Genomic DNA, 12,307 nt, shown 5'->3' on the forward strand with positions numbered 1-12,307 from the left:
AGACTGTGTTTTGCAATAAGCCCACCCTCTTCTAGTGCAGTAGTGATCTATGTCACTCAAGAAAAATTAAAGTCAAATGACATTTCTTTCTTTTGAAGACTGTTACTCCTGTGATGAAGTGAATATACCTCAGGTCCTCAGAATTGCCCCCAGGCTCAGATCTCTCCATCCTGACCAATGGACTTGTTATCAGATTCTCCTGAAGTGAGTGGAACTGGGAGACAGGTTTTTGGTGTGTTTTGTTTTTCCCAGATATTTGGAAAAAAACAAACAAATGCTAAGGCAGAATTTCTTGAACTGTGATCCTCAAACCAGTTAGATCAGAATGCAATGGAAGGCCTTGTTAAAAACACAGATTCTGAGTTTTTTTCCCAGATCCCCTGAACCATAACCTCTGTGGGCAGGACCAGGAGATTTTCATTGTTTAATACGCTTTGCAGACATTTCTTATATGTGTTGTAATAAAGATTCAGGCCTTTCGGGGATGTCTCTAACCATTAGTTAATGCTGACATTCAAAGACAAGACAATGAACACTCTTAGACCAATGATATCTAGTTCCTGCCACCCTTTATCTTTGGATGGGATAGAAATCATCATCATCATCATCATCAGCAGCAGCAGCAGCAGCAGCAGCAGCAACAGATCATGTGTTTTGAGCTCTTACAGTGGGAGACACAGCACTAAGGGATTTACATGCATTATTCCAGTAAATCTACACAACTCTATTGTTCCCCATTTCTCTCAGATAAAAACTGAGGCCTAGAGAAGATGCGGGTATCTCCCAAGATGATACAACTAGTAAATGGTTGAGATGGGATTAAGTTGCTCAAGAGGAAGTGGGGCAAAAAAGAGGTGTGGTGGCTGGTATTGAGAATTCATCTTCCATATGCTTTAATTAGGGTGGCAAGGAACACTTGAGTGCAACTAAGAGTTTATGTGGGTGTCTAGTGTACTAATACATAAGCATAATGGGGAAGAGGTGTGTGAAGGACCAAACTCACAGGTAATCCTAGAAGAGTACCTCCAGAGCAGGAACTGGAATCTGTTTGCAGGTGAGGAAGTCCTGGGACCAGCTCCTCTGGGCCATTTCAGATCTCTCGGTGCTCACATCCATCTTTGTTCCTGGACCTGTTCTCAGCCTGAGCGTCTGCTCACTCATCACTTCTGCTTCTTCACCCCTCATGTTACCAGGATGCTTGTGGGCTGAACTTTACCTCCTAGCTGTTCTTCCTACACATCCTCTTAGCTTCATTTTCCACTGCCAAATGCCCCGTTCTCTCGGAATTCCTTGGTTTTTAAGGTTGAGAGAGGGAATCTGATTGGTCCAGGTTACCGTGTTGTGTTAGGTGGCTAGTGCCATTCTTGATGCGAGTCACTTTGGCTGAGGAGGAGGAAGAGGGGGTCAACTAGTAAAACCATGGCTGCCTGATGGCCATGCTTTCCACAAGGGTCTGTGTGCAGAACCGGCATGGCACGTAATTGCCATTTCAGCACGACGTAAGTCTTCATTCCAAGGCTCTCAGAAGGCCTGCGAGTAAAATAACTCATCTCCAAATCCCAAGTCCTCATGGTTAAGTGAGAATATTTGCTGTTCCGAATTTCTTGCCTGGTACAAAGTCAACTTGTAAGCTCCTTTAGGGTAGGAAGATTTGTTTGTTTTGTGCATTGCTATTTTCCAAGCACCTAGAACAGTGCCTGACATAGAGCAGGCTCTGAATAAATGTTTGAATAAATGAATAAATGATACTACCGTATCCAGCAGCTCCTAAATGTTGTAGATCAGATGTGGGAAAATCCAATTTTCATGCTGCTTTGGTTCTGGCTTCCAGACGATATTAATGCCATCCTAACCAGAACACAGCTGTGCATATAACTCTCTAAACAGCCCACTTACTATTTGCTTAAAAGCAAATACAAATATTTTAGGGTCATCTGCTGGTTTTAATTCCTGCTAATAACTGAAACTTAACTGTGTGGCCTGGATAGGAGTCAGTTCCAAGAATACTCAAGGGACAGAGATGCTAAGAAGGCACAGCATTTAAATGAGTGGTTCTCACCAGAGATGATTTTTTGTTCCCAGGGGACAATCAGCTATGGATGGTGATACTAATTTTAAATTGAGGTAAAATAAAGATAACATAAAATTTACCATTTTTAAGTGTACAGTTCAGTAAACACATTCACACTGTTGTGCAACCAATTTCCAGAATTTTAATCTTGAAAAACTGTCACACGTCTCCCTATTCTCTTCAACCCCCTGCCCCTGGCAACAACCTACAAATTTGGCTACTCTTTGTACCTCCTGTAAGTGGAATTATACAGCATTTGTCTTCTTATGACTGGCTCGTTTCATTTAGCATAATGTCCTCAAGGTTCATCCATGTTGCAGCATGTGTCAAAATTTCTTTCCTTTTGAAGACTGAATTAATATTCCATTGTATACATAGAACACGTTTTCTTTATCCGTTCATACACCAATTTGTGTTGCTTCCTCCTTTTAGCTATTGTGAATAACGTCGCTATAAACATGGGAGTACAAACATCTTTGAGGCCATGCTTTCAATTATTTGGGTATATACTAATAGAATTGCTGGATCACATGGTAATTCTATTTTTTTGAAGAACTGCTGTGTTCCACGAGGCTGTACCATATTACATTGCCATCAGAAGTGCACAGGGTTCCCATTTCTTCACATCCTCGCCCACACTTGTTATTTTGTGTTTTGTTTTTTGATAGTAGCCATCCTAATGGGTGTGATGTATGGATCATATTTTTGGTTGTCACAACTCGGGGCAAGGGTGCTACTTGCATCTGGTGGGAAGAGGTCAGAGATGCTACTAAACATCCTGCAAAGCACAGGACAGTCTCTGCTACAACAAATAAACTGGCACAAAAGTCAGTGATGCTGAGGTTGCGAAATTCTGATTCAACTAATTAGGTTCATCTCTATAGTAAATCTCATCTCCTGACATGTGTAGTCTCTCTCTTCTCTGTTGAGATGCTAAAAGGCAAAGATTTTTAAAAATCTGGAAAGCGAGGGAGGACTGAGAAGAATGGCAACATTTCTTTTATTCAAATTTTATTGGAAGTTTACAAATGTATTACAGACATCAGTAAAACATCATATCCATTTTACAGGGCACAGATCTCAAGCAAAGTGTTCACAACAGTCTCTGGCAGAGCCTACACCAAAGGCCTGTTGTAGACCTTCTTAACAAACAGCTCGACGTTCGACACACAGCACAGACTCTGGCCTGCCTCACCTTCTCAGGACCTCTGAGGTTTTGTTTAATTACTTAGAATTAAATCAGGAGATGGGCAAAGCAATCCTGTACAGGAAAGAATGTGTTTAGGAGAAGGAAAACTGCCAAAGTTCTAATTTGCTAAGGAAAACAGAGGACTCATTGGCCTTAGAGTGTTAAGTCAGGGTCCATGATAGAACCAAAATGCTTTCTGGGAAAATATAGAAATCAACCAGAAAGGACTTGAGAACAGACCTTGTTGGTGAGTAATTAGCTCTGAAAATTTTAGAAAAGGTTGGCCAGTGACCTATTGAACATCGACGGCCAAAAGCCCAGTAGGGTGAAAGGATGTCTCAGGATAGAACAAGATAATTTTTTTCTATCCTACGGATTCGTTATCTCTAAATCACAGAAGTCCTAACATTACATGACTTTCCCTGCCTTCTTTTTATTCCCCTTGAGGGAAGCTAGTTTTGTCAGCAGGAAGTAAGCTTATAAAATAGTTTAGCTCCCAACAGTGAGTCATGTTTTATGAGTCTTGTGTTGACCGGGCTACTATTATGAGAAAATGGAAAAAGAATCAAATCCTTTCTTGATCCTAACCTTGGTGGCTGCTTCCAAGTGGTCAGACATACAAGCATTGGTGTCTGCTGAGGTCCCCGAGGAACCAACCACTGGAGGCAAAGCACAACCCTCCTCATTTCTACTTCTCTTGTGCTTAAAGAAATATACCTCAAAAGGTAGCAATCTGAAACTGTCTTCAAATCAGCAGAGGAGGCTTGGCTGAGTCCTGTACCTGGAATGCTGTCCGCAGAGCCCATTTCAAAGCCACAAAGGTGCTAAACAGTTGCTTGCTAATAGCAACTCTTCTGGCATGAAATATTCAGATAGCTGGCTCCACCTTCAACTTCCCTTTGTCATAGACAGACTCTCCTTCTTAGGTGTTAACATCTGGTTTCTGTTAGACAGAAATACACAAAGAGCACTTCTCTTTGGAATTTAATATTTGTGTTATTTCTCGTTAAAAGGTGGGATTAAATGAATAGTAAGATGGACTCTTATCTGACCTCTGCAAAAGGATGAACAGAGGCTGCCAAGAACACAAGAAGGGAAAAGGAGGTCAAAGAGATTTGTCTTCGTTTAGCTTAAAGAAGTCAGATCCTGTTAGCATCCACGATCTGGGGAGATGGGAATTGGAGTCTCAATTATTTATGAATGATGCTTTCTAAATGGCTGCTGTACTATTTTTGGCCAATGGTCAAAGAGCCCAGAGTGGGAAGACAAATAAAAATCAGGTTACAAATAAGATTTGTTATCAGACAAATAAGTTTAGTTCTGATCAACTGGCTCTGGCTGGTTGGAGCGTTGCAAGATTTCTGAGGCTGTATCCACGTTCTCTGGAAAGTTTACAGTGACACATCGGTTATATCTGCCCAGGTTGCAGGATGGCAGAGCATGTGCTACATATATGTCATCACTGGTCCCCACCGAAACTGGCTAGTGGTACCCAAGAAGCAGAAAGTTGCTGCAGGAGGAGAAGGAAATATAATCTTGTTGTAGTGCAGGAGCATCCTACAGAAAGGGGAAAGAGGATGAGAAAGAGCTGCCTCCAGGTCCCATATTAGAAATACAAAATTGTTTGGTCACTGAGCTGGCCGAGGGTAGAAAGGAAGGACTAGAGAACAGAAGGTGAATGTGGAAAGGTGTCCAACCACCAACCCTAGGGATTCTCCCCCTTTGAACACATGCAAAACCAAGAAGCCCAGTTCTGGTTTCCCTCACTGATTCACCTTGGTAGAGTCCCCAGAACTATATGACAAAAGGAAGGGTACCTAAATGTCACGCTCAATGCTATCAGCCTGCTAAGAAACCTGTTCACAGTATCAAGAGTGGTAGCATTGGCAGGGCCGTTCAGGAAACTGTCAATGACCTCTCCTTCTTGGGAAACAGCCAGGTCTTTGCCACTGAACTGAGGCGCAGTAGGACAGGAACTGAACTCTAAAGCTGTGGTGTTAACCAAAAGACAAGAAGACCCATATGAGGGGAGGTAGAAAAACAAAAAAAATCCCAAGGCAGTAGAGCAGAGAGGAAACTGGGAAAAGATGACCTCTATAAACACAGTCTACTGGATATGAAGTGATGATCTAAGAAGAGATGAGTGTGGGCCCCACTCACAGGCGAAACTTGGCCAAGAAGAACTCATGGCTATGGTGGAGGAGTCAGGGAAAGTTCTTGCCTCAGAAAAGAATGCACTGAATTTGGGGGAATGGGATTCTGGGATGTTGCGTGTAAGTGATCACCAACAAGTGGAACTCCCATCCTCATTGTGAGGACTCAGCTGTCCTCCCTGGGCGTTCTGTAAGGCAGCTGGCTGCATGTGGCGTGGGGAGAGGACACCTGCAGTGGTGGAACAGATGGAGGGGTAGACAATTTGACAGAGGCTTGTACCTCATTAAATCTCAAGCTCGGCCCAGCTTGGATGCTGGATGCTCCCTGAGCGACCAGATCTGAAACTGCTCATTCCTCTAACCCCTCTGGGTACTGGTTACTATGGATCAGTTTCTAGGCCACCTTCTTTCTGCTGGTGGTGGTTAAAGCCTCATCTGGGAAATGCAAAAGGTACTCTGCAAAGGACAGAGTTAGAAAGCAGCATTTACTAGGAGAATTACTTTCATTGGATTCCAGGCCACAGAGGACCTACATTATTTTCAGCTTTTTGCTAGGTTAAGTGATCGACGCTTTTCTTTTTCCAAAATGCCTTTTTATCCTCAATCAAGAAACTCAAAACTCCAAATTGGACTAGCCCAATTTCTACCAGAAACTTGCCACTTTAGTAGTGTGGTGTTGCACATTATTTCTTAAAATCAGTTTGCCAAGCAGTTTACAGACTTACTATACTTGGATAATTAATGAAGCACTTAGATATGAAGGTAGCATGCGGAAAACAGCCACAACCAACATTTGCATTGCTTTTTAAAAAATCAGTGACAATGACAAATGTCATATTAATACCTGAAAAGCAAATTATTTTAATACATCCTGAATGGAGTGCCATTTCCACATCCTTTACAGCCATCCTTTCCCCAGACCCATTTGGCATGGTGTCTGAAAAGCCACTTTTCACATTCTCTCCATAAAAAAATACTAGAAAATATTAACTACTACACTGAAAAGAGACCACGCTCACCTCACCATGGCAGATGCCGCTGAGATACACTGTGCACTACACCAACAGGATATCTCACTACAGGTGGGTCCTGCGATGGAGTATTTCAACTGCCACGATCCATTAAGGGGAGGAGGAGAATGGAAGAAACAGCAAGCGCTTCATTTTTAACTGAAGCAAGGTAGGAAGTTTTATTTTACTATAAACAACACAACCGTTAAATGTCTTCTTGAAGCAAACTCACTTTGAGCCCATTTTCTGTCTGACCAATGTCCCCCGAAGTTCAAGATGGAAATCCTCCTTTCAACAACATTTGTTTTTTAAGACCCTTATACTGAAACCTCCTGAGCAGCTCAACCTTTCTGGGTCACTGAGATACTCTGGTTGTGGAGTGCGTTAAACCCAATTCTTTCCACAAGCACTGGACTGGGGCTCTTCAAGGCGGCTGTCACCTCTCCTCCAGCTCATTTCCAGAAGTTCTTCTTCGCCCTGACCTTCCTTCATATTCTCTCCTCCATGCATAACATATACTCTAGCACACTCCCAGAGCCCCACCAGAACCTTCCTGCACCTAAGTTCATTTGCACTGAGGACAAGCGGTTGTCAGGCTAAGGCAGCTGTTCTGTCTGCCTTGGTAAAGGAAAGCAGATAATATAATCCAGGAAACATGAGCACCAGAAAAGAATGCCACATTCAAAACAACGTCATGCCGACATCACACGACAGCACCACTCACAGTCACTTTTATTTTCCCCAAAGGAGAGACCAATAGTAAGCAACTTTGGGGTTCCCAGCAGGGATGGTGTTTCTCACAGAACTTTACTGACACTGATTGGTTTCGCTAATTGGCAAAAGCTATGTTTGTTATTTTAAAAAATTACTATCACTTTGTAGAGAATAGATTCTATTGAGGGTGGGAATGGACATAAGGATGGCTCCTTAAGAAGGAATAGAGCACAAAATGCTTTGGGTATAATAGTTAATTGTTTTTGTTTTTTAGCCACAAAAAGCCTAATTGAATAAACTCCTTTGAAAAAGGTCTCACTGACATGTAACAAATTTGTATAGAAAAAAGAAAGAAAGCCAGGTGGTCCCGGACCACCTCTGAGTATCACTCAAAGACAAGGCTGGGTGTGCATGCACGTCTTCGCTGAGGCCTACGATATAGAAATTCCTTTCATATTACAAAATACAAAAATATTTTATCAGAACTCTCATTTACATTGCATTTACAATGGACATGTAAATAACTTAGTCTTGGGTCCTGGCTAATAAACAAATTACTTACTGGAAAAGGGGCCCTAACAGTAAGAGAACCAGAGAGGACGTAAGCGAGCGGGAAACAATTTGCCATCTTGAGAGCGGCAACTCAACACACTGACGGGAGGGGCGCCCAACCCTGGCCTCCGAGTCTACAGCGTTTCCAAAGTGAAATGTGCAAATAATATTCAACATGCCAAGAACTGTGACTACCTATTGAGTCAATCTGTAACCTTGCCTTCATCAACTGAGAGCACTTCCCTTTTTCTCCCCCAGTAACCACCCCAAAAAGCGCTTTAAAATTTAAAACAGTGCAAGTTTCTGAATTTACATTCTTAGCTCCCATCTTTCCCCAGTCCCTAACCCCAATCAGATTAAGAAATGATACAGTTTTTGCTCTTTTGTCTTTTCCTGCTGTGCAACTGTCCCCTGCCCCCTAACGTGGACGACTTCGGGAGGCCGTAAGAGCTGTATTTGTGCAGAAGCTCGTCGCTTGTGACGTATCGCAGGCGGGCTGGCTGGGGTATCGGTTCTCCTAGGAAATAGCCCTCGTTGTCAGATTCTGAGGAGGAGGAGCAGGTGGAACACCAATCATACTCGGTAAAGTAGGGTCCCCATCGCTCCCCAAAGGCATTCTGCAAAGCCAGATCCGACACAGTCCTCGGGCACTGGCCGTACAGGTCCCTCCGGGACCCCTGGCCCAGGCTCTCCTGGAAGCTCCGCTGGCGCATGAATTGGTCATAGTCCTCCCTGGCTCGTAGTGGCGGTCTTTCTTTCAACCGAGAGATGGCCTCGCGCTCGCTGGCCAGATGGAGGGCGTTGTCCGAGCGAGAGCGTCGGGAACGCCTGGACCGGTGAGGTCGGAAGCGGCGGGTGTCCTCGCGGGAAGTACTTCTTCTCCGGGTGCGTTCGCTCATGGGCTGGATCCTTACGCCCTCCTGCCCTGGCAGCTTGCTGCCTGCCATCCCCCCGTCAAAATCAAAGCTCTGATGCATCCTTCCGCGGGACTGCAGGTCTCTATACCCAATGGGGTTGCCGAGCTGGTGGAGGTTCCCCTCCATCTCCTGGTACTGCTGGGCCGAGAGCAGGCTGCGAACTGACTCTGCACTGCGGAACTGCATGGACGAGTTAAGTGTGCCCATGTTACTCAGCTTCTCGGAGACATTCATTCCAGAGTCTTTGCTGAGGTCAGGCATAGAAAACCGGGAGAGGTGCTCCTGGCGCTTGGCGCCACCGTCGGCTGAGAGGCCTGTGGGGGGTGGGGTGGGGGAGGGGAGGTGGAGAGAAGAGGACCATGGAGGTTAATACAAATGTGCAGCAGTGGGGGTCACTCTTGCTGTCCATCAGCTATTCAGGGGTCACTGCCCATATGTTTGGACGCTGCACAAAGGCTCTCTCAGAGAGGGTGTAGGAGGGCTCTCCCCACTGCACAGTGGGGCAATGTCCACCTAGAGGGGACACTTGGTTAAAATGCATCCACAGAGATGCATTTTATGAGTTAATTCCTAGAACGGCTCATCAAAGTTACTAAGAGCCCACTGTGTATCTTGTGTATGATGTTTCCTCTGTTTAGAATTCCGATTTAAAGAGAGTTTCAATTGCCTCTTCGATTCTAATGATGTACTATAAGCTATGTAGAACAGATATTTTGGATGCGGAAACTTTAAGCTCTAAGAGGCCAGGCCACGCCCAAACACTTCCTGGCAACACTGAGCCTAGAACCTCATCCCACGATACTGGACCAGTTCACTTTCCTACTTTCCTGTTAGCTTCTGGCAGTTTCCCGAGGGCCCTGCTGTCCCTCAGCCCCTGTTCTCAAATGTCTTGAAAACTGAGTCCCCGGATGTAGAGACTGTTAAGTAATTGTTCCAGTGTTCTAAGTGGGCCCCCATCAGCCCGGAGATGGGAGTGGGACTCTGCGGGTCTCCTCCTTCCCTCGGGGACGCATTGTTAAAACAAAGCAGTGACCCTAATGCTCACTAACAGCAGGTGCCCCTGGCAATGGACCTGCATTCCCTAAGTGCTGTCCCTGGGATCTCTGAGATGAAAACAGGTTTGAAGGTCGTGGGAGATCCTTGGCTTTGGTAGCTTCCATTTTGCCCGTCTTAGAGCAGCTCTGAAAAGAGAGGCTTAAGAGTGGACCAGGTGGCAAAATCTCAGTTTTTTCCATTCATTATCTGTTGAAAGGATGAGCAAGCTATTTCTGCTCACAGACAACATGTCTTTGGATTGCAATGGCCCATGATGTCCCCTGTCACTGTTTACTTCTCCCCACCCACTGGGGCCAATGACTTCTGCTCCTCGGACAAAATGAATGTTATGAGCACTTTGAACAACTACTTAGCAGTATCTACTAAAGCTCCATATATACATACTCACACATTATGAAAGTAGTTTCATTGAATATCTGTGTCCTTTTTTTATGGGCTTATGTATTCATTTCTGTTGGGTACATAACCAGAGTGGAGATTCTGACTTTTCATCACATCACCACTTCTGAGTATATACCCAGCAGAAATGTACAAAGGTATTAAAATAATGTACAAGGGTATTCAGACAAGCTTTCTTTAGAGTAGCACAGAACTAGAAACAATTCAAATGTCAATTAACAGGTAAATGGATAAATATATTGCAATACTTTCTGTCATTCCCCATTAAAAGGAACTAGGACTCTGGAGAAATGGCCGATTCTAGGACCACAGAAGGGAAGGTAAGAGGTGAGCCTGGAACATCTATCTTGTTATGCCAAAAAGTAAGGAAATGTTAAAAAATAAAAGTTGATGGTGTTTGTCAGAAAAACACAGGGCCCAACTTCAAGGGGCTCCCACTAGCCATAGCTGAGCAATTTGAGCATTTAAACCAGTAATGATTTATAACCCACTGGGGGGGGAAAGGAATTCATGACTCTATACTGAAAACAGATAAACACATCAATAAATAAACGGGGGGAAAGAGTGGGTTCTTGTATACAGTAGAGTGCTAAGCAGAGTGAGAGCATAGAGAAGGAATGCTGGATCTGGAAGATCATTTTTTATCCATTGTAGGTAAAGACTCATGCCAGAGTCAAAGTATGCTAAATTTGGGGAGTAAAATTTGATGGGGGAGCATAATACCTGCATGGTGTTAAATGTTTCCCCGCATATAGCTTATTAGCTGCAAGGGAAAACTTAGTAACTATACAGTGGAGATCACACTTCCCATCATTGACGAGGTGCCACTGGACCTCACGTGCTTCCAGATGGGACATTCTAAGAAGGACACAGTACCACTCATGTAGTCTTTCAGTCAAGAATACATATCCTGAATGTATTCAGGAGGAAAGATTAGACAAACCTTCAAGTGAGGAATGTTCTGTTAATAAGAAAAGAGACTGTATTCTTTAAAAAAATATTCAGTATCATAAAAGACAATGAAAGGCTGAGGGAATGTTCTAGATTGAAAGATACTAAGGCAAATATATACAATACCTGATCCTGGACTGGAACCTGCTCTGTAGTGAAAATAAATGCTATAAAGGATAATTGTTGATCAACTGACAAAAATTGGGTTATGGGCAATTGATAAATGTATTATGCTAATTTGACTGTGGTTAATTGATAATTATCATCGTGTTGGAGAAGATCCAGTTCTTGGGAAATACACTCAGAAGTACACAGTGGTAAATGACCAAGGTGGATGCAACCTGCTCTCAAATGGTTCAGAAATAAATTTTGTGTATGAGAAAGAAAAATGATAAAACACATGGAGGCAAAATGTAACAATAGCTGAATCTGGGTAAAGGGTGTATTGTGAGTATTATGTGCTCTATTTTTGCAACTTTTCACTAAGTTTGAAATTATTTCCAAATTAAAAGCTTCTAAAAAATTGTAGTGTATTTATATGATGTGATGGTTTTTAATTCCAGGGACAATTAAGGGCAAGAGGTGCTACCAACACCTACCTAGTGGGTAGAGGCCAGAGAGATGCTAAATACCTCACTGTCCCCGCAAGAAGGAACACTCCCCACAAGAAGAATTATCCAGCTCAGAACATCAATGCCGCAGCTGGGAAACTGATTTACTGGAATACTACACATCAATAGAATGAATAACTACATCCAACAACATAGATGAATCTCATAGAAAATGCTGAGAGACAGAAGAGAGTACATGCTGCATGATTCCATTTGTATGAAGTTCAGGAACAGGCTAAGGCTGTCTGTGGAGACAGAGGTCAGAACAGTGGGAGGGGGTAGAAGGGAAAACCCCTAGGGCACTGGGAATGTTCTTTATCTACATCTCGGTGATGATTATAAAAGGATGCACAAACGTAAAAGTTTCTTGAGGTGTAGTTTCCATATTTACTTGCTTTATCCTACATAAGTTATACCTCAATAAAATGGTGTAAAAATAAAGCAAGGTTCTCATCAGAGAGCCACGTGTAAATGTAGGATATGCCTATGAGGAAACTATTCTGACCAACAGCGTACTTTCCAGTCACATATTGTGTTTTCATTTCATTACTGGGATAATTGTCAGGGCAAGAGGAGTTGAGTCCTCCATCTCCTGCTTTCCTGCTGCTTATCTCTGACGTACACATCACAAAAGCTGATTTACAACAGCCTAATAGCTTCCAGAACGCCCCCAATCTGAAGGTG

The 12,307-nt window shown here is 43.4% G+C and overlaps 1 protein-coding gene across 5 annotated transcripts in view; it reads right to left on the bottom strand.

Moving 5' to 3' along the window:
- Nucleotides 1-3,048: 3,048 nt before the first annotated feature.
- The window catches only part of PRICKLE2 (prickle planar cell polarity protein 2), a 338,765-nt gene continuing 329,506 nt past the window's right edge, over nt 3,049-12,307 (bottom strand). For all 5 annotated transcript variants that reach the window (XM_074313240.1, XM_074313239.1, XM_019728352.2 and 2 more), the window contains one exon: nt 3,049-8,920. In XM_074313240.1, the coding sequence (XP_074169341.1) occupies nt 8,046-8,920 (875 nt within the window). In that variant the 3' untranslated portion in view covers nt 3,049-8,045. The remainder of the gene's footprint in view (nt 8,921-12,307) is intronic.

The sequence above is a fragment of the Rhinolophus sinicus genome, linkage group LG10, assembly GCF_036562045.2.
Source record: "Rhinolophus sinicus isolate RSC01 linkage group LG10, ASM3656204v1, whole genome shotgun sequence".
Lineage (NCBI taxonomy): Eukaryota > Metazoa > Chordata > Mammalia > Chiroptera > Rhinolophidae > Rhinolophus > Rhinolophus sinicus.